The 26,818-nt window shown below is 44.0% G+C and overlaps 1 protein-coding gene across 1 annotated transcript in view; it reads right to left on the minus strand.

Annotated features, from left to right (window-relative positions):
- LRRC39 (leucine rich repeat containing 39) overlaps positions 1–26,474 on the minus strand; it is a 29,694-nt gene extending 3,220 nt beyond the window's left edge. Inside the window, exons 1-7 of the mRNA XM_077278713.1 lie at positions 26,276–26,474; positions 16,515–16,678; positions 12,947–13,052; positions 10,198–10,354; positions 7,620–7,756; positions 1,637–1,782; positions 1,025–1,177 (exon numbers count right to left, since the gene is read on the minus strand). Coding sequence (XP_077134828.1) covers positions 1,025–1,177; positions 1,637–1,782; positions 7,620–7,756; positions 10,198–10,354; positions 12,947–13,052; positions 16,515–16,639 — 824 coding nt within the window. The 5' untranslated portion in view covers positions 16,640–16,678; positions 26,276–26,474. The remainder of the gene's footprint in view (positions 1–1,024; positions 1,178–1,636; positions 1,783–7,619; positions 7,757–10,197; positions 10,355–12,946; positions 13,053–16,514; positions 16,679–26,275) is intronic.
- Positions 26,475–26,818: the final 344 nt, after the last annotated feature.

Consider the following 26,818-nt stretch of genomic DNA (forward strand, 5'->3'; position numbering starts at 1 on the left):
TTGAAGCGGTCACCACCAACAAAAGCTTTTGTACAAAGTATTAAATTTCAGGAACTGTGTTCAATAGCTTTTCCATGTGTCATTTCTAATTATTACACTTAAATTAATTAAGGACACCTGTGGTTTACTCTCTTTCCTGACTGGATTGGATGGATTGTTACTGACATCCGGTGAGAATTTCATGTCAATAGCACTTTTAGAAATCTATTTGCCTTCAAAATTAGTGACATGTTCAGTACTTATTTACCCGCTGTATATGCGGCAATCTACGATAGAGAACTCCACTGGAAAAGAAATCTGATGAAATTGAAGGGTAAGTACAAGACTGTGATTAATAGATCTCTAAAGTTTTTGATCCAATCATTTTGACGTTGAATAACCACAGATCTGTATTCTCTGCAGTCAAGAACACAACATGCACGGAGTTACTTATAATAATAATAATCTCTTTTTATTTAGCGCTAACATATTCCGCAGCGCTTCTCAGTTATATACTCCATGTCTCTCGGGTGCTCAGAGCTTCAGTTATAACTTCTGGACCTGTTCTAAAACAGTACAGCATTTCCTATGTTAGCATGTCACCAAAGCAGTATGTGAAGAGTGCTGGCTCACTTCTGTAGCTAAGCCAGCCCCCTTTATCAGCCTATGATATGAGAAGCCAGACCATTTTGGGGGGGTTTTGTGCCATCATAGGAATTGCTGTTCTCCGGTACAAACCTGACGAGGACCACTGAGAAATTAAGTATATTAGTAAGTTGCAGAACTTGTACATTTAAGGCTTTTTTTTTTTGCATTTGACAACGTCTTTTATTAATCAAATGTAGAAAACCCAAGTGGCACTCACCATCCATAAAATCTTTCTTTATTGCGACAGCAATAAAACATGAACGGGAGGAAGCAGGGAGCGTCAATAAAGTAAGATTTTATGGATGGTGAGTGCCACTTGGGTTTTCTACATTTGAAGTCTTAGTACTTTTTCAACCCCTTCAATTGTTCCCATTTTGTGGCACTCCTGAGTCCTTACCGAAGATTCTGCAAGCTCTGCAGATAAGCTGGGATGTCCCTCATCCGATTGTTGCTTAAGACAAGCGTGCTGAGGTTCTGGAGACGTGTGATGGAATCGGGCAGCTGTGAGATTTCATTCCGCTGAAGCCATAAGGTGTGTAGACTCTGCATTCTGTAGTAAGACAACCATAGTCTGCCATCATGTCACCCAGCGACCTGACAGTATTAAAGAGAATGTGATCTGTCACCGGGTTTTTTACTACCTTATATGAGAGCACTGCAGCATAAGTAAATAACGAGATCCTGATTCCAGCGATATGTCACTTACTGGACTTTTTGCTGTAGTTTTGATAAAATCAGTTTTTATCAGCAGGAGATTATCACTAGAGGACTAGTAAACCTGCTGCAATGTAGTTCTCCATATTAATGAGCTCTGTATAATGCCGCTCCCACTACTGATTAGCAGCTTTCTGCCTATGCACAGTGTCCACAGAAAGATACCAAGCAGTGGTGTGGGAGGGGTTATACAGGAATATCTGGAATCAGGGTCTCTGCCAACATTATGCTCTCATATTGGGTAGCAAAAACCTGATAACAGATTCACTTTTAGCTGGTGGCACTCTGCACTCACTTGTCTATATCTTTGGGTAGCGTCTTCAGTTTATTGCTACCGATGTCCAGCCACTCCAGTGCAGGGAGCTGTAAGACCACCTCTGGGATGGTCGAAAACTGATTCATACTTAGGTCCAGATGTGTCAACTGGGTGAGTTTGCGGAGCTGAAGAAGGGAGAAATCTCACATTTAAGGCCTACAGGAAGTGTGCTGCAATTTTACACAGTGAGACGGGATTATTATAAGGCCTCATTCACACGTCAGTATTTTGTATGATAAAGCCAGGAGTGGAACTTTCATAGAAAAACTACAATTGAATCATTGACACCTGTTCTGTGCTTTGGAGACACTCCTGATTTGGCATAGAAACACGGGTGAAATACTGATAAAATACTGTCAGCCCTCCCCCGTCCATAATACTGAAATTATAGGGGGGGTCTCATGGCCTCACAGGTCCTGAGAACAAAGCTATGTTCATTTTATTGGTATTTTCATGGTTAATATTTTTTATGAGGTAAGCTCTGGCTAGATAGCCAGGAGCAGGTTTAAACTGGTTTTCCTCTTAGGTTTTTGGTGGCCGAAATAACGGCTTTTTATTGGTTGGAGTGAGGTTTGGCGGGCTTTTTATGAGGTTATAAAAAGCCCAGCAGTTTGAATTCCTCCTCAGTCGACGGTTTGTCTGAAGAAACCGAAGATCTGAGGATGGAGAACCTGATGCAACAGTTTCTGTCAAGAGCCGGCAAAGAAGATGGGGAGAACTGGCTTAGAAGCTGTTTAGCTTTTGAGTCCTTACCTAAAGCCCCCGTTGCCGTTCCCTCTTCTCTGGAGCCGAGCCCTCAGATGCAGTCGCCGGAGGAGGAACCAGCCGCTGCAGTGATTACCCCGAGTCGCACCAGGAAGAGGACGCCCCGGAGGTCGTTATCACCGTCACTTCCGCTGCCAGGTCCTTCCAGCCGGGCGGCGGATGCGGGTAAGAAGAGACGTCGTACAGCCTCTAGCAAAGCCCGCAGCCCAACGCGAGAACCTGTGGCCCGGCACGAAGGGGCACAGGCAACGTCACCTCAGGTTTCCGCCATGATGAATTCCGCTCGCAGCCGTAAAAGCGCTGCAGCGCCATCTGTCCGTCAGGTGAGGACGGCGGTATCATCCCGGGATCTTAGCCTACAACCTGCAGCATCGACCGTTAGGATTCAAATGGAGGACTCAGACAGCGATGGAAATCCTTCAACTCCAGGACTCCTGCAGCGGTGCTCGCCTTCTTCACAAGGCTTGAGCACTGGCTGCACTTCAACACAAGCACCCAGAGGCAGCGCATCCAGAAGGGGTGAGATAATTGATGTACCCCTGTCTGTCCACCCTGATCAGCTTAGGGACATTATTAAGAGTGTTCTAGCAGAATCCTTAGGGGATGTTTTTAGCACACCTGTTGCTTCTGAAACATCCCCTGCTACAGAGGTTAACCTAACACAGCAAAACATTTTTAAAGAGGCTCTGACTTGTGATCTGTCACCTCTCGGTTTTCATTTGAGCTCTTCAGTGAAGGAGCTTATATGGAATAAGTCCTATGTGGATTTATTTTCTTTACTCCCGCGTAAAGACCTATCAATTAGATCAGATAAGGACCCTAAACCCGAGAATGATGAGTCTAAACGCGGCTCATTGAAAACTTAACAATTGGATTCAGGCATTTTGTATTTATTCATCGGTCCTCGGGGAAAAACTTCCTAATCTATGTGCGAAACTATTCCAGCACATAGATATCATTTTAGAAGCCTACCGCAATTTTGGTGGCGTGGCATGGCTCCACTATGATGAGGCTTTTAGGCAGAAATTAGCAGTACACCCGGACGTTAAATGGGGTGTCAAAGATGTGGGATTGTGGATCAATTTGATGCTTCCGCAAAGGCATTATGCTAACAAACAACCACTGTCCGGGCTCTCGAGGCAGGGTTTATGCTTTGCGTTTAACGAATCAACATGCAAATGGGGCAACTCGTGCAGATTTCGGCACGAGTGCTCCTATTGCGGTAATTCACACCCTTTGTTCAAGTGCTTTCGCAAGCAAGCAGCTCACCCATCCTCCAAGGGACCCATTTTTAAGGGCTGAGACACCAGTGAAAGTGCTAGAAATGCTTTGGTGGCTAAACAAATACCCAAAGCAGGAGATCAGTAATCTCTTATTTAAGGGCTTTTGTTTTGGTTTTGATGTTCCTCAATTTGCAGGCCCGGGTTGTACTTTAGTTAAGAACTTGTCATCTCTGAATCTTCATCACGAAGTGGCGAGGAAGAAGATATTAGAGGAATTGAGTTTAGGCAGGATCGCGGGCCCCTTTTCTAGCCCCCCCTTTGCGAATTTTCGGGTGTCCCCCCTTGGTATTGTCCCCAAAAAAGAGGTTGGTAGTTTTCGCATGATACATCACTTATCGTATCCTTTAGGTTCTTCTTTAAACGACGAAGTTGACAAAGCCGCATGTTCTGTGTCTTATTCGTCGTTTGACCTTGCCATTGATTTGCTCAGAAAATATGGTAGATTTTGCCTAATGGCAAAATCTGACATCAAGTCCGCTTTTAGGTTGCTCCCGGTTAACCCAGTTGGCTTTAATTCTTTGGGTTTTCATTTCGAAGATCAATTTTTTTTCGACAAGTGTTTGCCTATGGGCTTCGCGTTATCGTGTTTTTATTTTGAGAGCTTTTCGTGTTTTTTGCACTGGGTTTTGGAGATTAGTTCTCAAGACGTCGGAATCTTGCATTATCTGGACGACTTCCTTTTTGTTGGTCCTCCTTGCTCTAACTCCTGCCTAGTTACGTTGAATAGCTTCATTTCTATGTGTGAGAAATTCGGAGTTCCATTGGCTCATGACAAAACATGTCATCCTACAAATGTAATCGAATTTTTGGGTATTACCCTGGATTCGGTTAGAATGGAATGCAGACTCCCAAGGGAAAAAATTGTTAAATTGTCCAACGCGTTGGACAAATTCTTGTCCAGTAAAAAGGTCACATTGAAAGAAATGCAATCTCTTCTGGGCTTATTGAATTTTGCCCTGCGTGTGATCCCTATGGGTAGAATTTTTTCCAGACGGCTTTATGATTCTACTATAGGTGTTTCTTCCCCTGGGTCCCATATCAGAGTGTCTTCAGACCTTAAGGAAGACATGAGGGTTTGGCGATCTTTTTTATCTGATTACAATGGTAAATCGTGTTGGCAATCGGCTTTTGTCCTTGCTGACACTTTGAATTTTGCCTTCTCCTTCAATCCAATTTCTGGTTGTGGCATCCTATTTTCCTCTCACTGGTTCTCTCACAAATGGCCCGATTCTTGGTCCCAGAACAAGTTAATAAATAATTCTATGGTTTTGGAGCTTTTTTCTATTTTTCTTGGCATTTTTTTGTGGGGACACCTTATGAAGGACAATAGGATTTTAATCTTGTCTAACAATAAGGGTGTTATTCTTGGTATTAACACATTGACTTCCAAAAATCTGTGGGCCATGAAAATTTTGAGACAATTGGTTTTGCTCTGTTTGAAGTCAAATATTTGGTTGAAAGCCAAAGCTGGAACAAGTAACTTAGCTTTAATCACAGATTCACTGTGCAATGAACAATGGCAAATTTTTCGCCAACAGGTTCCTTCTGCAGACTTGGATCCGACATCTTGCCCTCAGGAGATTTGGGAAGCAGTTCTGACTTGATTCCTCATTTCATTGAAAACTCATTGTCTGCTCGATCATGGGCCGATTACTCGGCCGCATGGCAACAATGGATTAACTTCTGCAACTTAAATAACTTTAACTTTAGTATTTCTAGTCCTATATCTGGTTTGAGGTTTTTAGAGTTTCTATGTAGCAAAGGACTTTCATATTCTGCTGTCGCAAAATCTCTTGCGGGAGTATCGTTTTTTCTGAAGTTACTTGGCAAAACTCCGTTGACAGGTTTGTTTCCCATCAAACAATTTTTGAAAGGTTTTAAAAGAACCAGTTTCAAGCCTGACTCCAGATGTCCGATTTCCCTTTCCTTTTTGAACGATCTTTGTTTATCCCTCCATTCAGTTTGTACTAACTCCTTTGAGTCAGCTTTGTTCTCGTCAGCCTTTTCTTTAGCGTTTTTCGGGGCTTTACGGGTGGGAGAATTAGTTTCCGGAAAGAAATCTATTCCGTCGGGTATTATGGCTTCAGATGTCTCCCTTTTTGAATCCCACTTATTTTTATTTGTCAGGAGATCTAAGACTGATCAGTTGGGCAGAGGTGTTAGATTGAAAATTGAGGCGAAACACGATTCAAACTTTTGCCCAGTAGCCAATACCAGGAATTGGCTTCGAGTTCGACCGCCTATTCCTGGTCCTTTATTCGTGCATTCGGATGGTTTTCCAGCGACGATTTTTCAGTTCAATTCAGTTTTTAAAAAGTGTTTACGATTTTTGAAGAAGGATCATTTAAAATTCACGTTGCATTCATTTCGTATAGGTGCAGCAACTGAAGCAGCAAGAGCTGGTCTTCATGACTCTCAGATTATGCAATTAGGCAGATGGGAATCTGGTAGATTCAAACTGTATGTTAGGCATGACCTGTATGATAACTAAACTTTGATTTCATTTCAGGTGCCAAAGTTGTATGGATCGTGGGACATTCATATATTTTTTGGGCTCAGAAGCGAGCCAACCAACGTTATTATTCTGAGAACCTTTGTTTCAGCCCCGATACAGTTCAAGTCTTATGGCATAGCGTAAGAGGCATGTCCTGGTTTAGTTTAGCCTCTGAACTTAGGAAATGTTTTGTTAAATTCCCCTCTCCAGATCTAGTAGTGGTTCACCTAGGTGGTAATGATCTCGGGAAAACCAAAACTTTAGAGTTACTATCCGTTTTGAGATCGGACTTTGTTTACTTTAGACAATCTTTCCCTTGTACTTGTTTTGTATTTTCAGAGATCATCCCTAGGCTTCTTTGGGTTAAAAAAGAACTTTCTTTTCTGGAGAAAATACGAAAAAGGGTCAACAGAGAGATGTTTAAGTTTCTTCCGATGATTAGCGGATTTTCTTTCAGACATGAGGACTTAGAAGGTTTTTTGCCCGGATTATACAAGAACGATTTAATTCACCTTTCTGATATAGGTTTAGATATTTTTAACTTGGACCTGCAGACAATGGTGGAAAAATGGCTGTTCTGTTTTGGGGGGGCCAGGTCACTATGATCCCTGGCTTTTGGAAAATCGCCCTTTAGGTGGATTGGTCTTTAGATTGGTTTTACAAATTTCCGGTGATTCAAGAGTTAAGTTTAAAAGAAAGGGAAATGTGTTTTACGAATTTAATGGTAACTCAAAATAAATGACACGGCCATTATTTCCACTAATTTGTCTCAGGTGTTTTTATTGTATGAATGGGCCTTGTGTGGCCATGTCAGCCCTCCCCCGTCCATAATACTGAAATTATAGGGGGGGTCTCATGGCCTCACAGGTCCTGAGAACAAAGCTATGTTCATTTTATTGGTATTTTCATGGTTAATATTCTTTATGAGGTAACCTCTGGCTAGATAGCCAGGAGCAGGTTTAAACTGGTTTTCCTCTTAGGTTTTTGGCGGCCGAAATAACGGCTTTTTATTGGTTGGAGTGAGGTTTGGCGGGCTTTTTATGAGGTTATAAAAAGCCCAGCAGTTTGAATTACTCCTCAGTCGACGGTTTGTCTGAAGAAACCGAAGATCCCGCCCACCCTCCCCTTATTTATATATCCCCATGTCGTGTTCATTTATTTCGTGAGGAAAATCGCCCTTTGGGTGGATTGGTCTTTAGATTGGTTTTAAAAATTTCCGGTGATTCAAGAGTTAAGTTTAAAAGAAAGGGAAATGTGTTTTACGAATTTAATGGTAACTCAAAATAAATGACACGGCCATTATTTCCACTAATTTGTCTCAGGTGTTTTTATTGTATGAATGGGCCTTGTGTGGCCATGATGTGTGAATGAGGCCTAAGACACGTGTTGGCAGAACTGAGGGAGCTGCATGTTCTCCTACCTGAGCGGGGAGCCCCGATATATCTTGGTTCACTGCTAGCTCCAATCTTTCTAGATTCTCACAGCCACTTATTTCGGCAGGGACCTCTGTGATCCGGTTATAACTAAGTAGGAGTTCACGGAGTTTGGTGAGCCTACCTAAAAATGATTAAAAAAAATGCACATTGGGACACGGTCGTTTGCGGCAATCTATAGACGTACGCTCCAGTGCTCATTTGGACTAGTTTACTATTTGGGTATTTTGGGCTTCTTGCTACCAATGATATCCCAATGTCAATAAATGAATGAACCCCAAAGTCCATTTTTATATCATGAATATTTTCTGAAGATCCAGATGGTTGATAACGGACAGATTTACTCGAGCTACATCGGTTACAATACATGGAGGTGTTTGAATGTTGACGTCACATGGATTCTGTGGAAATCTTTTATTAGCTGTTCTGTGTAAGGACTTAAGTTGAGCGAATATGTGCGGAACAGATCGTCAAATATAAATTCGGCATGAATAGGGTACAAAAATGGCACAAATATGGCGGATTCAGCCACAGTTTCCTAACATTAACTCAACTCTAGTAAGGACCACAAAGGTCGTCCATTTATTACTTCATCTTATGTGACCTATTGTCTTAGTCCAAGTTCCAAACAAGGAAATAGGTCTCTAAGGCTACTTTCACACTAACTTTTTTTGCATACGTCGCAATGCGTCGTTTTGGCAAAAAAACGCATCCTGCAAAGTCGTCTGCAGGATGCGTTTTTTCCCCCATAGACTAACATTAGCGATGCATTGCGACGTATTGACACACGTCGCAACCGTCGTGTGACGGTGGCGTCGTGTTGTGGCGGACCGCCGGCAGCAAAAAACGTTACATGTAACATTTTTTTTGTGCCGACGGTCCGCCATTTCCGACCGCGCATGCGCGGCCGGAACTCCGCCCCCACCTCCCCGCACCTCACAATGGGGCAGCGGATGCGTGGAAAAACAGCATCCGCTGCACCCGTTGTGCGGCGCTTGCACAGTATGCGTCTGTACGTCGGGCCGACGCAGCGCGACCGCCCCGTACCGACGCTAGTGTGAAAGTAGCCTTACAAAGAACCTTTCACCAATTTTCAAGCAGCTAAACCATTGCCACCATGCTACGGGCTGTGAAAATGTCAGTTTCTAATATATCTATTATTGTCCAAACCCTGGCATATCTTTAAGAAAAGTAAAAGCAGTTAGTATGATTCTGGCACCGCATCATCTAACTACAGGCCGCTAGTCGTGTTCTGTTTAAACTGCCCCCACTTTGTCATTTTCCCTTTGAATGATGTAGATGGCATTGCCTACACAATCCGGTCACCTCTCCAGTCCTGTGTGCGCCAGGCGGCTTAGGGTCAGTGCTTGTCTGATCTGAACAACGAACGTTCTTCTGCCCATGCGCTGGACTCGATGAAAGTTCACAGTCATCGGCTTCATCACTGACCTCTGTAGGCCGTAAGCAAGACGGATGTCACCTCAGTGAAGGACTCAGATGCTGCAGAAGTGAGTGATGGAGTCGATGACCCAGAAGTACCATTAGATTTAGCGCATGCACAGGTCAAAACAATTTGGTATCATGGACCAATATTATATCAGTCTCTACCCATAATTATGGCCCTCACATAAGAGGAGAAGACATTTTCAATAAATATCAAGACTACATTGTGGCATATCTTACAAGGTAAGGCAGGGTTCATATTGCGTTAGGGCAGTCCGTTCAAGACAGTGCCATTAAAGATCGCGTTATGTGATCGCGCTAGCGCAGATGCTCCATCTGCGCTAGCGATGATGGACGCCGAAATGCAGACTGCGTCCGAGGGTCCGTCTCAGAATGACAGCACATCGCTAACGCATGCCGATTATGACATGCCTTAGCAATACGCTACATAATTGCAGTCAATGGGTGCGCTAAAGCATCCGTTACATAGCATTAGTGCCGCTATGTAACGGATGCCGTCAGCGCATTGCCATTAACGCAATGTGAACCTGGCATAAGAAAGACATGGGATACTCCAGTTTGGAAGTTATCCCTTATCCACTGGATAGGGAATGACTCCGTTCATTGGGGGTCCGATCGCTGAGGCTCCCGCCAATCCAAAGAAAAGCCCCATATGAACGGAGTGGAGGTTGACCATGCTCACTACTTGTCCAATTACTATTATGGGGGAGTAGAAGACCAGCCGAGTATAGCTGCCCGCAATCTCCGGCCGTGAAAAGTAAATGGAGCAGCAGTGCACGTGATTGACCACCGATCTGTTTACACCTCGCTCTACAGAACTCTGGTTCACATGATTGATGGAGGCGCCAGCAGTCAGACCTCCCAAAGATCGGGAAGTTGTCCCCTATCCTACAGATGGCGGATCGCTTTCAGACTTGAGAATACCCCTTTCAGGCTCACGCACATGGCATGGAATTGTTCATGGAACCTGGATGGCTTTTTGACAGGAAACAATGTTTTTAGGCAGAACAACTCTGTACATATGTAATTTGGGTATGGCACTTTTTTTTTTGTCTACCAGATTAATATGGGGTACAGAAGAGGGCACAAGAACCAACTCACCAAGCTCCGGAGGAATTTTAGTTATCACATTTCGAGATAAGTCCAAGACCAGTAGGTTATTAAATTTGTCGATAAATGTGGGAATAGCGGTCAGACCCGTGCGGTGTAATTGCCATTCTTGAAGCTGTGGCAACTTCACTAAACATGCCGGTAGAGTCTGCGCAAAGAGAGAAGACGGAAGAGAGATTCTCACAAGTTGCAGTATGTTACATGTCAGATATAGGAAAGATAAAGCCATTAAATATGTGTGTGACCGCCATAATTTATATGCAGAAAATGATTGGTAAGCTTTAGTTTTTTTTAATCGATAGGCTTCCTAAATGTGAAAAGTCCCCAGTCTTTTTTGGTATGGCTGCAACGGTGGCATGATGCAAGTGATTGTCTGCAGTCATGCATATCAACAAAGACACCCAGCGCCCTCCCCGATCTGATAATGATTGCCTATGTGAAGGGCAGGTGTAGACGGCTGTATTGTCAGTCTGAGTGCGATCCGACAAAACATCAGATCTCACTTGGGCCAATGCTGTTCTATGGGGCTGTGCACATTTACAAGTATTTTCCTCTTACATAGTAAATTGCTGCATGCCAAAACTTGATCCAATATTCAGATCATACTCAGCCATGCAAGTCAATGAGAGCATGGGAAACATCGGACTGCACTCAGATGACATATGAGTGCTGTCCAATTTCCATTGCAAACAAACCAAAAACAGGCAGAGATGCTTACCTGTCTAAATGGGCTTCAATACAATTGCACTGACAGGGTGCAGCAGACCCAAGTAAAATGGCAACTGCACAGGTGCAATACCAAATGAAACAGCCAGCCTTCAATCAGGGTTTGGCCGTGTGGTACACCAATGCACTGAGATACATACTCTGTATGTGGCGTGTTCACACAGGGAATGCAGAGCATCTGGTTCTCAGCCTATTAATGACGCCCTATGGCGGGCTGCCCAGTGCTAACTATAATGCATCCTGTGTGAACAGAGGCCACAGTGTACAGAACCATTTGGGCCCAACTGCACCCCGGAAAAAATACAACGTGCAAAAAAAAACATATCAATATATGTAAGGTATTGGTTGATATTCTGGCCATAATATGTAAGCCGGCAACCCGCATCAAGGGTCTTTACGTTTGCCAGTCAGTGCAATTGTATTGAGGCCCATTTAGACAGGTAAGCATCTCTGCCTGTTTTTGGTTTACTTTCTTGAATATTGGAGGATTTTTTCTCTTTTTGTGGTTTCCAATTTCCATTGCCTCACAGTATGGAGAAGATGGAGACATTTTTTCTCCATCTTCTCATCCGAGAGAATCAGAGTGCACTCTTATCACACTCGGATCATACTTTGATCAGAGTGTCATTTGCATAATTGACCTGATTCTCTCAGATGAGGGAATCTACAGGAATCTGCACCAGCCCCGAAGATGGATCATAAATATTACCAATTTACAATTTATTATACACTCCTCAATATTTAAATTGGAACACCAAGTAGGAAAAGTTGTGCAGTTATGGAAATCACAGGATTGATAGACATGATATGCAAATTATGAAAAATGAATATGCAAATGATCAAAACTGTAGACACTGCAGGGCATGCTAGATGGCACCAGTAGGTTTAGACCACACAGACAGCTTACAGAAGCAAGAGCAATATGTGGCCTAGGTTTGCTGTGCTGAAAAACGTCTCCTGGGACACTCAACAAATGGCTGTACCACTGGTTCCACAGCCAAGTCAATGTAACGCCAAGTTGTTAGCGTACCTGGTCTCTAGACAAATCTCCAGCTATCATTGCATCCAAGACAAAAGTGGGCTCATCCCTGAAAGAGGAAAGACCTCCGTTCTATCCTCCATTGCTGTGTTACACATGATAGTCTTTGAGGGCGGTGGCATGAGGCCAATGGAACATCTGTAGCGGGACGTCTGACTGAGCCTAATGTTCTGCAAACACCTTCACATGATTTGGGTAGAGACTGTTTGATGCCTTAGGTTTGGCGTGTGACATCCAGTTTTACTTGCAGCACGGAATGGATCAATCGTGAATCCAGTGGTACGGTCCAAAGGACCCGATGCCAGGCCATGAGCTGCTCGTGTTACTGTGAGCAGTCTGTTTGGACTAAACATGCTACCATGGCCTGCAGCACCTCCATGCTAGGACGACATTGGTGGGCAATTGCAAAGGCAGCTGCTGGAGGCGGATCTTGATGATTTGCCCAAGTGCATTCAGCGTGACAGAACATTCCTCAGAAAGCATTAGTAACCTCATTGATAGCAGCCGAGACTATAAGTGCATAAATTTCTGCACATAGCACTCCTACTCAATACATCGAGATGTTATGAAAATGAAATTTACATTTTTCATCATCTGCATGTCATTAATATGTCTATTCATCTTGAGATGTCCATAATTTCACGACTTTTCCTTCTTGGTTTTACAGTTTCAGTGTATCTGGCATATTTATCATTTTTCTGTTTTCTCCTTTTTGATTTTGCTAGAGAAAATGTTAGTGCATATTAGACTGGATATAAATAGGTAAAAATTAGTGAGTTTTAATTGTTGTATGCATTAAGATTTTATTGTGATTTTTCTAGCAACATTTGCTATTACTGCTACATTGTGGCTCTGTTTTGGTGTACTAAATAAAAAATAGTAAAATAATAACAAAAAATAACACTTTCTAAATTATTTGTATTATTTATTCAAATAATTAAAAAAATATTAAAACTTATTTAGGGCATAAATTACCTTCCACTCCTCCTTCTCTATTCTTAGGATTAATCTTCCATCTTCATTGTATACTTTTTCTTTCAGTTTTGAAAACTGGATCCGACTTTCCCAGATATTAGAGATTCTGTTCCAACAGAGAATGACACATATCACATGAAAGTACAAATACAAGGAGCCATTTATAGAGGTTTTCTCATGAACAAAGTACATTTTAAATAATAGCTCTTGGAATAAAAGTAGGTTCTACAATTGGATGTTTTAAAAAATGTTCCTGTGCAGCTATAATCTTATAAATGTGCCCCTGCTGTGTACTGTCTTATTTGCTTTGTCCACTTATGGAGAACTGCTCTAGTTCATGGTCGTACATAGCACAGCTCATGGCCACAGGGGGACGAAGCATAAGTCACTTATGATAATTTAGTATACAGACACAACACAGCATGGGCTGATTTCTGAGGTAACAATTTTCACTGTCTGTTTTATCACAGGAACAAGTGTTTCTGCCAGGCCTGTGAATTCATCATAAATCAACTCATTAACATATGAGCTCAGCAGGCATCAGTGCTCCTACGTCACTGACTTCATGTATGATCATTTCAGAGGGCTGAAAAGGCAGTAGAAACACTGGCTCCTGTGATACATTTCCCTGCCAGTTTTATTACCTCAGAAAGCAGCTGTGAGCCCCTGCTGTTTCATCTGTGTACTCATTTATTACAGTGACATATGCTTCCTTTCCCTGGTCAGGAGCTGTGGTACATTCCGACTATGAACTGGAGCAGCTCTACATGGTCAGACACATCCATCACACAGTAGCAGGGGTACATTTATAAGATTATCTCCGCACAGGAACATTTTTTTTAACTCATCCAGTTGTGGAACTTATTATTATTCCAAGATCTATTAATTAAAATGTACTTTGTAGGAAAACCCTTTTAAGTTCAGTCATGTCTGATGTGCACTGTAACAAATCAGGTGTCACCCCAAATGTGAATATTATTGCCGCAACCACTAAATGGTTGGAGGAAAAAGAGACTTACGGTATCTTTGTAACCTTAAAGTTGATTCGGAAGGCTCAACATTATATGCTGATTATTAGTCTAAATACATTATATACTATTATATTATTATGTAGTGTGTGTGTGTGTGTGTGTGTGTGTGTGTGTGTGTGTGTGTGTGTGTGTGTGTGTGTATATATACATTACATACACAGTTTTTTGACTTGAGCATCTCTGCTCTTCTTTGATCAATAACTTGAATAAGATATTACACCCTCCCTTCAAGAGCACTAGCTTCACTGCACAATCACAAACTGCCATTACTGGAATGTAAACTGCTCCAGGGCAAGGTATCACACATAGACATGTACCTTCCATGAATAACAAGTGCTTCTCATTAAATTAGAATATCATCAAAAAGTTAATTTATTTCAGTGTTTCAATACAGAAAGTGAAACTCATATTATATAGAGTAATTACAGAGTGATCTATTTCAAGTGTTTATTTCTGTTAATGTTGATGATTATAGCTTACAGCCAATGAAAACACAAAAGTCATTATGTCAGTAAATTAGAATAATTAACAAAAAACATCTGCAAAAGCTTCATAAGGGTTTAAAAAGGTCCCTTAGTCTGTTTCAGTAGGCTCCACAATCATGGGGAAGACTGCTGACTTGACAGATGTCCAGAAGGCAGTCATTGACACACTCCACAAGGAGGGTAAGCCACAAAAAAAGCTGGCTATTCACAAAGTGCTGTATCCAAGCATATTAATGGAAAATTGAGTGCAATGAAAAAGTGTGGTAGAAAAACATGCACAAGCATCTGGGATAACCACAGCCTTGAAAGGATTCTTAAGAAAAGGCCATTCAAAAATTTGGGGGAGATTCACAAGGAGTAGACTGCTGCTGGAGTCATTGCTTCAGGAGCCATCACACACAGAGGTATCCAGGACATGGGTACAAGTGTTGCATTCCTTGTGTCAAGCCACTAATGACCAATAGACAACACCAGAAGCGTCTAACCTGGACCAAGGAGAAAAAGAAATGGACTGTTGCTCAGTGGTCCAAGGAGTTGGTTTCAGATGAAAGTAAATTCCACAATCCAAGCTGCTTGAGGTCTAGTTTGAAGTTTCCACAATCACTGATGGTTTGGGAAGCCATGTTATCTGCTGGTGTAGGTCCACTCTGCCGACAAGCTTTTTGGAGATGGAAATTTCATTCTCCAGCAGGACTTGGCACCTGTCCACACTGCCAGAAGTATCAATACCTGGTTTAAAAACAACAGATTGATTGGCCAGCAAACTCGCCTGACCTTAACCCCATAGAGAATCTATGGGATATTGTCAGGAGGTAAATGAGAGACACCAGACCCAACAATGCAGACGAGTTGAAGGCTACTATCAAAGCAACCTGTGCTTCCATAATACCTCAGTAGTGCCACAGACTGATCGCCTCCATGCCACACCGCATTGATGCTGTAATTGATGCAAAAGGAGCCCCGACCAAATATTGAGTGCCTGTCAGGACTCTGAACATTTTTTACCTTTTGTGCATTACTGCCCTTTTCCAAGATGGTGTCTTTGGTCTCATGTGCACTGTGTCTTCCTGCTATAAAACTCCACCCCAGCCTTCAGTCTGTGCTAGATTATTCTGCCTTGCATCCAGCTCCTGACCTCTGATTACTCCCTGGCTATATACCTCTCCTGTGAACCTGTGTGGTGATCCTGCTACTCTGCTCTGAGTTCCTGCTGCATACACCAGTTCCAGTAATCCTCCTTCATCTGCTGCTCGTGTTTACTTCCATCTGCATTTCCTGGACATGTAAGCTGTTGCTGCTCTGCAAAAACATGAGACTATTAACCAGGGCTCCCTGGTTGAGCTAAGATATGATTTGAACTGCCTTATAAGTTTATCTATCTGTGTTTGGACTAAGACAAGGATTTATTCGTGTCAAGCATCCTCAAGAATAACTGTGCTTCATAGAATTTCTGCTTGATTACATTTTCCTCTGAAGTTTCCTATAGACTGCTAAGCTGCGTTTAATATTTACACCAAGTGTTGTGGACTTAAGTTTCTCTCTGCACCTGTTTGAATCACCGTGTGATAATATAGACTTTACCACTTATAAAACTGTGTCCTGTAGTTGTCTTGTTCCACGCAAAGAGTCTCCTGAGTTATCCCCTATAATTATTACAGTGCCTTTACTGAACATACATATTAGTAGGCCAACATTTCGGGTTTTAAAATCATTTTTCAAGCTGGTGTTATAAAGTATTCTAATTTACTGAGATAATGACTTTTGGGTTTTCATTGACTGTAACTTGTAAGCCATAATCATCAACATCAACAGAAATAAACACTTAAAATAGATCACTCTGTTTGTAATGACTATATTATATATGAGTTTCACTTTTTGTTTTGAAGAACTGAAATAAACTTTTTGATGATATTCTAATTTAGTGAGAAGCACATGTACAAACAGCAGGCAGAATATATCATTGCTCACATATACCATATACTGTAATATGTGTACGCCCAGCCATTTATGCAATTGAACACTAACTATATGGTGTGATGTCTTTCTACTCACTCCCCCACAGAAGCCTTTCCTCTCCAGCCTCGTTCCGCTTGCAGCTCTTCCTGATGTTTCTGGATTCTGCTCTCCCACAAGGCTTTGATATTAGAGATTGATCCTAAGCAAACCACAGCTGTCATGTTCCAGCCTCAGGATGAGGATTGTACTTGTTCCTGTATCTATAGAAAACAGAGCTATTTTAATATTTTATTTCGTAGCATTCAATAGGGCTAATTGTGTCTTCTTCATTTGATGTAAATGGACTAAGCATGTATCCTTTAAAGAGATACCTCCCAACTTTTGAAGAACACAAAGAGGAACAGATAATGCGGCATCTGTAGCGTGCTATGACAAATTAGGAGATGTCGGAGGGGTGATGGCAGTGAGGAACATTTATCAGACACCTGAGACAGTAGTGCATAGCCCCAAATCCAGGACTGTCCACTGTATCCAGTACTGATGGGACTAGAGATGATCAATTCACGGGACTCTGGTCCAGCATCTAGGTCCATGGTACCTGGCAACAGGACAGGAGGCCACGAATCTCTAACCTTCCAGCGTTCCCAGTGCGACTTTTGATTAGTCAGGTCCCAATCCGTCTTCTGTGCTTCCTGCTCATCTCTAATTGGGACCTTTGGATTTATTTTTTGTTCCTTCATTCATAGTCAGAGCCGACAGAACATTCTCATGTTTATGTAACTTCATTATGCGGCGCCCCAGGGTCTTGGTCGTTGCAGTGGTATTGCATTCCTCTCGGGGAGAGTGATACTACGTTTGGAGGCAATGAAGGAGAACTCTTTGTCAGGTAACACAATGCATGCAACATGTTCACACTCCAGACCAGAAGGGGGAGCTCTAAGCCTGTTTAAGGTGAACTCCCCTATAAGAACATCTTGATCTGGAGGGAAAGGGTTCAGTTCCTGTCAGGAAGACAGAGGGCGAGGAAGCAGAGGAGTCCTGTGGCCTGAAGTGCTGCAGCTCCTAGGAAACAAACAGATAGCAGAACATATTGCAGCAAGCGTGAAGGAAAGCAAAGCAAAAGAGAGGATATCAGAGGGAGATCAGCCAGGAGCAGGCCGCTTCCTTCTGAGGCGCAGAAATCCGGTGGCCGGAATACCGAGGGAGTAAGGATCTCTACGCTTTACTTCAGAGACCGGCAGGCCAGCTATTTCCATCGTACTTGTCCGACCTATATCCAGGAGGCACGGTGGCAACTCCCAGAGGCTAGAGTCCCTATAAACCACCTCAAGCCACCAGTCATAAGGGTTTGTCCTATCCTATCTGGGGGACAGAGAGAGAGACATAACATCTACAACAGTTGTGAGGACCTTATGAGAAGCTTAGCAGTAAGGGACTACAACCAGGGGCGTAACGACCGCGGTCGCAGCGGTCGCCATTGCGACCGGGCCCCGCAGGTCAGGGGCCCCGGGCCGGCAGGTCAGGGCAGGGCCGGGCTGGACATCGGGCACTTCTGGCAAATGCCAGAAGAGCCGATGCCAGTAGTGGGCCGCTGCACTGTTCCTCCCCCCCGCCGCCGCCGCATTTAACTATACCGGCGTCTATGACACCGGTATAGTTCAATGCAATGATGGAGGAGAGCGTCACCTGACGCTCCCTCTCCCATCATTCCCCGCTCTGCCTCTGACAGTACACTGCGGGTGCGCGATGACGTCATATCATCGCGCACCTGCAGTGTCCTGGGCAGACTGCAGCCACCAGGAGCAGCGCTGGCAAAAGGAAAGGTGAGGAGAGTTTTTTTTTTTCTTTTTCACCGGACTGTGGGGCCATTATCGGGGGGGGGGGGAGATGAGATGCGGGCTGTGCTCTATATACCCCTGTGCTGGCTGTGCTCTATATACCCCTGTGCTGGCTGTGCTGCATATACCCCTGTGCGGGCTCTGCTGTATATATCCCTGTGCGGGCTGTGCTGTATATATCCCTGTGCTGGCTGTGCTCTATATACCCCTGTGCTGGCTGTGCTCTATATACCCCTGTGCGGGCTGTGCTCTATATACCCCTGTGCTGGCTGTGCTGCATATACCCCTGTGCGGGCTCTGCTGTATATACCCCTGTGCGGGCTCTGCTGTATATACCCCTGTGCGGGCTGTGCTCTATATACCCCTGTGCGGGCTGTGCTCTATATACCCCTGTGCGGGCTGTGCTGTATATACCCCTGTGCGGGCTGTGCTGTATATACCCCTGTGCGGGCTGTGCTGTATATACCCCTGTGCGGGCTGTGCTGTACATACCACTGTGCGGGCTGTGCTGTACATACCCCTGTGCGGTCTGTGCTGTACATACCACTGTGCGGGCTGTGCTGTACATACCACTGTGCGGGCTGTGCTGTATATACCACTGTGCGGGCTGTGCTGGATATACCACTGTGCGGGCTGTGCTGGATATACCACTGTGCGGGCTGTGCTGGATATACCACTGTGCGGGCTGTGCTGGATATACCACTGTGCGGGCTGTGCTGGATATACCACTGTGCGGGCTGTGCTGGATATACCACTGTGCGGGCTGTGCTGGATATACCACTGTGCGGGCTGTGCTGGATATACCACTGTGCGGGCTGTGCTGGCACCCAACACCATGTTGCAGTGCAGGAGATTCCTGCAACAGTCCGAGGCGTATCTAGGGGAAGGGGGTGGGGGGGCGTCACGGAGGTGGGGGGGGGGCCCCATTTGGAAGTTCGCACCGGGGCCCATAACTTTGTAGTTACGCCACTGACTACAACACTGCATCGCAAAGGAAGGCTACTGATTTCCACCTGGATAAGGGGACTCTGGATTTGCCTCCAAACCGGCCGGACTCTGCCTGCCCTGTGATCTGGTACCCTGGACTGTGGAAGCTGAAGCCTTCAGTAAAGGTAAAGAGACTGCAACCTTGTGTCCTCGTTCTTCACTGCGCCTCTCACCATCCACCATCTACACACTGGGAAGCCCTGGGGACATACTTCACCTGTGGGAAGGTATACCATCTAGCTGCCATAACATCACCCCAGCGGAACCCTTAAAGCAGCGTCGGTCATCCTGACTGAATACCACAGGTGGCGTCATGAACATTTCCCCTTTAAAGACTTTTCCCTTTTGCATGGACGTCCCAAGGGCCACGGACCGGGTCAGCCACCGTGACATCCCCCTGTGAACTGAAGGACCAGGTACCGAGTACCCCGCTGCCCTTGGGGACGATCCATTTTTATGCCGTCTGGTTTTTTTGTGTCTGTAACGCTGTGTTCACATATTGCATAAATACTGTGGGTTTTTTTGTTCTCTACGGGATCCGCGCCAAACTACGCCATAATAATCTTCTGCCACTTATTTGATGCATTTCTGGTGCAGATGTTTAAGCACATTTTAATGTGTTTTTTTTTTTTATAGTACAGAAACGTTTTGATTATGCACTTAAAAAAAATAACTGCAGTTTTTTTAATTGCGTTTTTTAAGGCTACATATAGAAGCATCTAGACTCCTAGAGAAAAAAAAGCACCAAAACCGCACAGTTCAGTATCATCTTTAGAAAACAGCGGGTGCAGTTGAAATCACATCCAGTTTACTTGAAACAGTAAAGAGAGGGGCGCAATAGCGCAGTTACCAAAATAATAATTAGTTTACTGCAAGGTAAAATTCTCACCTTTACACGTTATCAGTATGCACAACACATATAGTAAGTATGATAGGAGGGCTGCCGATGGCATCGGACCTGCGAAGGATCTTCAAGAAATTCTGTTAGTATTGGCTATGTACCTGGGGAAGTGGACAGGACGTCCATGAAACGCGTAGTTTTATAGCCCTGAATAAAGTATGCAACTCTTCTGAACTCTATGATTCCCTTGCCTGATTTTGGAGGAGCCGGCGAACTGTCAGCATCTTGAATATCCTATCCAGAATATCCAGTTTACTTGGACAGAGAAACACAGCAGAACTTTTGTGCAAAAAAAGCAGCAGAAAATATGCAGCCTTTAGGCTGTGTGCCCACGTTGCGTTTTTTATGCGTTTCTGCAGCGTTTTTTTACCGCAGCGCAAACAATTAAAAAATGCAATCCTATGGGATTCCGCAGTTGCTGTGCCCATGCTGCGGATTTTCCCACTGCGGAATCGCATAGCGGTAAAATCCGCAGCATGTTCATTATTTCTGCGGAATCGCGGCGGTTCCGCAGCGATAGAATTGCATTGAAACGATCACTTTACGCATGTGGCTAAGCCCACCATGCATAAAGTGAGCGCTTCATGTGCGGATGGTACCCAGGGTTTGGAGGAGAGGAGACCCTCCTTCCGGCCCTGGAATCCATATTCATGTAAAAAAAAAGAATTAAAATAAAAAATAGGAATATACTGAGTCTTCCTGCCTCTCAGCGGTGCATGCGGCGGATTCCGTTCCCATGGATGCATTGCGCGAATCACCTGAGATGACGTCGCGGTCACGCCCGTGATGTCACAAAGGTCCTTCGCGCAAAGCATCCATGGGAACGGAATGTACCGGGAGCGCCTCTGAGGAGATGGGGGGCCGTCGGAAGGTGAGTATAACCATTTTTTTTTAAATTATTTTTAACATTCTATCTCTTACTATTGATGCTGCGTAGGCAGCATCAATAGTAAAAAGTTGGTCACACTTGTCAAGCACTATTTTTGTGTGACCAGCCTGTCAATCACTTTTCCAAGCGATGCTTTAAATTGCTTGGAAAACGCAAGCATTCTGCAAGCTAAAACCGCTTGCAAAACGCATGTGTTTTGCAGGAAAACGCATGCGAATTCTGTATGCGTTTTACACGCGGCAGGGAGTTGTGGAAATGCATCTCCTGATGTGACAGCTCTACTGTATAGGGTAGATCATCGTGGGACACTCGTTATTAAATGGACTGTGTCGGAGCAGGGAGTATTTGTATTGGTTTATTATTTTATTTTTTTGCAGGAGATCGAGGGCATCGCATGGATTGGCAGAACAATAAAGATGGCAAAACTGTGTTGTGTTTTATTTCATTAAAATACTTATTTCTGCCTGTGTTTATTTAACCCTTTCACTACTATAGGATTAGTACTGGATAGGTGTCTTATTGACGCCTCTCCATTACTAAGCCGGCTTGATGTCACCTTACAATTCAAAGGTGGCATCAACCCCCAACTATTACCCCATATGCCACCCCTACAGGGCAGTGGGAAGAGAGAGGCTAAGTGCCGGAATTGGGGCATTTTAGAGATGCGCGATTTCTGAGGCGGCTGTGTGCTGGTGTTTGTAGCCAGAGTGGGGCAATATCCATGGTCCCTTCCTAGGCTATGAATATCAGCCCGCAGCTGTCTGCATAGCCTTTTCTGGCTATTAATTATTGGTGGACCCCACGTCATTTTTTGAGGGGGGGCCCTATTTTAATAGCCAGTAAAGGCTAAATATACAGCTGCGGTCTGAGATTCATAGCCTGGGAAGATCCATGGGTATTAACCCCTTCCCAGGCTACAAACATTGGCCCCCAGTCGCTGGCTTTCCCTCTCTGGCACAGAAAATTGCGCTGGAGCCCACGCCATTGTTTTTTCAATTTTTTAAAATTAAACAGATATTGCAAACCGATACAGTTAGACTGTGGCAGAGCTGGGAGACACGATCTCCCTGCTCTGCCACCTGGCCACTATGGGGCCCCAGAGCAGGCGGGGGGACCCCGGTGGCAGTAGTGGGCCCCTTTGTTTAAGCATTGGGCCCCCCACCCATCATCGCTTGTTCAACTGTATCGGCTAGATGCCGATACAGCTGACCGCAATGATGAGAGAAGGAGAGTTACACTCCCTCTCCCATCATCCCCCTCTCAGTGCCTGATGTCACTGAGACCAACACTGACAGGTGGTTGCGATGACGTCACGACTCAGCACCTGCCGTCCTGAGAAGTGCAGGTGCTCGGAGCAGCGGAGGAACCAGGAGGAAGAGAGGTGAGTATTTATTTATTGTTTTTAGGGGGCTGCATTATACTATAGAGTCTGGCTGTGCTAGCTCAAAAGGATGCTTCTACTCAATACTGAGCAAAGGGTCTGAATGCTTATGACCATGTGATATTTCAGTTTTTCTTTTTTAATAAATTTACAAGCATTTCTACATTTCTGCTATTTTCAGTTAAGATGGGGTGCAGAGTGTACATTAATGAGAAAGCAAATGAACTTTTTTTAATTTACCAGATGGCTTCAATGAAACAAAGAGTGAAAACATGTAAAGGGGTCTGAATACTTTCCGTACCCACTGAATGTGTGGTCAGTACAAAGGACTGGCACATTATTATTATTACTAGATGGTGGCCCGATTCTAACGCATCGGATATTCTAGAATATGCATGTCCACATAGTATATTGCACAGCCCATGTAGTATATTGCCCAGCCACATAGTATATTGCCTAACCACGTAGTATATTGCCCAGCCACGTAGTATATTGCCCAGCCACGTAGTATATTGCCCAGTCACGTAGTATATTGCCCAGCCACGTAGTATATTGCCAAGCCACGTAGTATATTGCCCAGTCATGTAGTATATTGCCTAGTGAGGTAGTATATTGCCCAGCCACGTAGTATATTGCACAGCCACATAGTATACAGCACAGAGCCACGTAGTATACTGCCCAGTGACGTAGTATATTGGCCAGTCACGTAGTATATTGCACAGTCACGTAGTATATTGCCCAGCTCCCAGGGTTGGTATGAGCGCAGGACCTGTGATGACGTCGCGGTCACATGACCGTGACGTCATGGAAGGTCCTTCTCGCATAGCATCCTTGGCACCGGAACCTGCCGCTTGCACTGCAGAGGACAGCGGGTGACGTCGGAGGGTGAGAATAACCTTTTTTTTGTATTATTATTATTTGTAACATTAGATCTTTTTACTATTGATGCTGCATACAAGTGGAAGAAAGGCGATTTCAGCAGCTGAATAGGAAAAGTGTCATGATTCTCAATGGCGAGAGAACATAGCCCAGCATATATGAGAACTAGCTCTTGGAAGATGGAAACTATACTGACCATGAACTAAACCTGCCGCACAACTAGAAGTGGCCGGGTAGCATGCCTACGTTTTTTTATCCCTAGATGCCCAGCGCCAGCCGGAGAACTACCTAATCCTAGCAGAGGAAAAGACAGTCCTGGCTCACCTCTAGAGAAATTTTCCCAAAAGGCAGACAGAGGCCCCCACATATATTGGCGGTGATTTTAGATGAAATGACAAACGTAGTATGAAAATAGGTTTAGCAAAAATCGAGGTCCGCTTACTAGATAGCAAGAAGACAGAAAGGGCACTTTCATGGTCAGCAGAAAACCCTATCAAAACACCATCCAGAAATTACTTTAAGACTCTAGCATTAACTCATAACACCAGAGTGGCAATTTCCGCTCACAAGAGCTTTCCAGACACAGTAACGAAACAGCAGCTGTGAACAGGAACAAAATGCAAAAACACACAAGGACAAAAGTCCAACTTAGCTGGGAGTTGTCTAGTAGCAGGAACATGCACAGAAAGGCTTCTGATTACATTGTTGACCGGCATGAAACTGACAGAGGAGCAAGGTTATATAGCGACTCCCACATCCTGATAGGAGCAGGTGAACAGAGGGGATGATGCACACAAGTACAATTCCACAAGTGGCCACCGGGGGAGCCCAGAATCCAATTTCACAACAGAAAAGGTTCTTTACAGTTAGAGCAGTCAGACTGTGGAATGCCGACCACAAGAGGTAGTAATGGCAGATGCTATAACAGCTTTTAGAAAGAGTTGGATGATTTTCTCAATACACATAACATTGTGGATTATAGATAATTTAGTGACAAAGAATGTATAATTGGAGGAGAAAGGTTGAACTTGATGGACCAAGGTCTTTTTTCAACCTGTGTAACTAATGTAACTTTAATTGCTGATCTCAGCATATGTCAATTACTCTGGTTCCCTTGAACGCTTTTTTGTGCCGACGGTCCGCCAAAACACAACGGACGTGACGTATGGCCGTACGTCGCAATCCGTCGGCAATACAAGTCAATGGGCAAAAAACGCATCCTGTGGGCACATTTGCAGGATCCGTTTTTTGCCCAAAACGATGGATTAAAAAAACGCAAGTGTGAAAGTAGCCCTAGTCACGTCAATGGGGCGTGATTATATCACCACCCACCCAAACTAGTCAGAGATAATTATTAATTAGCTTATTCTGAGGAAGAACATCAAAGTTGTATTAGTACTCATAGAAACTGTGGGATATCAAGGTCTTCACTGGGAGGCAGGATAAGGGCTCTGTATGGTAACCTGGCAGTTTGGGAAGCTAAAGGGACCGACACATTCATTTTATCTTTATGTTGCCAGTGTTTCAATGACAGGTCACTGATTTCTTAGTGACATACATCCTGTTTGAAATTTCGCACCACCACTCTTGTTGTAGTGGGCGGCACGTGCACAGTTTGATTTCACCACTGGTCTTCTTGCATGGGTGGTCTTCTGGTCTATGAAAAAATGGCGCTGGTGCCTTGAAATCAAACTACGCAAGAGGGTGCAACAAGTAGTCATGGGCCCCTAGGTTAAAACTTGGAAGGACATTTCACTCAGCAATGGCTCAGATTTAATAAAATTGGCATACCGTACCCTGCATCTTGCATGCTAGAGTAATTAGGACCAAATTCATTAAAAGTCACAGGACTCTTCATAAATGTGGCACATTTGTTTGCTTTCATCCATCACCTTGGCAGGTCCTTGTGACCGCTCGACCACTACGGTAATTGCTTCCTGACTGCAAACAGCTATGTACATACAAACAAGTATGCCACCAACACCCTACACCATGGAGCACTGCTACAGACCACCAGGTGGCATACACAATTTGAGTCCAGATGGATTTAGATAGGGGCACCGTTATGAGAATGATCTTCTTGTGATGTGGAAAAGTGGTAATGTAGTAACACCAGATAAATATTATCTGCTGGCTGAGAGATCCACTGCAGAGTCACTAGGGGAATGGGGTAGTTTTACCATATAAGAAAATAAAGGGCTTGTATCACAAACCACTGCAAGCCATCAGTGGTGCAGAAATGGGCAATTTTCCATGTTAGAAGGAAAACTTATGGGAACTTTTAACCAGGACCATTCAACTATTTCCTTTAGTGTTATAGTTAAAGTGAACCTGACAGCTAATACATGTTCTACGATCCATGGGCAGCAGGTATCAGGCATCGGCTGTGTGATCTCAGCCAGGTATGTTTGAGTTTCCGAGAAAAACATACTTTATATAATCCACTGGGGACTGGGCTGCACTGGAGACTAGTCAGACAGGCAGGTGGCCGGCGGTTTCTCCCCTCCCAAAGCCCTGGATTGACAGGACTCTCCCTGTATGTGCACTTAGGCAGAAACCTGTCAATCCAGGACAATGAGCGGGGACAAGCTTCCGGGGAGCTGCCTTTCTGACTAGTTTCTTGTGCGGCTCGGTCCTTGGCAGCTTTAAAAGTACGTATCTCTCTGAAATGCCGCAGTGTTGCAGAGTCAAACACGTCTGGCTGAGATCATAGAGCCAATGTCTGATACGTGGTGCTCATGGATCAGGCAGTATGTATCAGCTGTCAGGTTCCCTGTAATTACTTTATTATGCTATTCTGTGAATACTTGACTAAAGTAAAAGACATAAAAAATTAACAAAAACGTTTTGTCTGATTATTTCTCTATATACCTTACATATTGTGCCTCAGGTGTGTAAAGAGAAGTATGTTATTATCAGATCAGATCCATTATTACTCCATAGAGACAATCGCAATCCTTGTCATCTGTAAAGGTAACTCACCCAGATTGGCCTAATGACTGTATCCTGCGCAAGAAGACGTTCCCATGTCCAAAACGTGTACACTCAGAATAGAATTGTAGAAGAAGGGCTGAATTTACCATCTCCAGGCTGCGTGCTTTCATCCACGGAAATCCATAATGGCCGCTCCGGGGAATATACAAACCAATAATGGTAGATGTCCCTGCTGCAGTCCTTCTGCTCAGTCTGTACATAAAGGAATGTCACCCATCATCTGAATGTGACACGTGACCAGCTGAAAATAACCTTCAGGGCATGAGGCCAGATCCTGGGACAGGTGGGACGTCACAGGCGTCTGACAGAGTGCGGTATACACCATGACATCACATATGGATATATACAGCATGGAGAGCATAGAGCTATGCTGAGACTTGGAGTCCCATTTTTTCTTGTACAGTACCAGACAAGTTTGGATATACTGTACCAACTAATTAAAGGATTTTCCTTTATTTCATTCTTTATTTTTAGTATTTCTCTCTCTTAAAAAAAAAAATAAAAAAAATAAAAACATTGTTATTAAGGGTT

Source organism: Ranitomeya variabilis, chromosome 8 (assembly GCF_051348905.1).
Source record: "Ranitomeya variabilis isolate aRanVar5 chromosome 8, aRanVar5.hap1, whole genome shotgun sequence".
Taxonomy (NCBI): Eukaryota; Metazoa; Chordata; class Amphibia; order Anura; family Dendrobatidae; genus Ranitomeya; species Ranitomeya variabilis.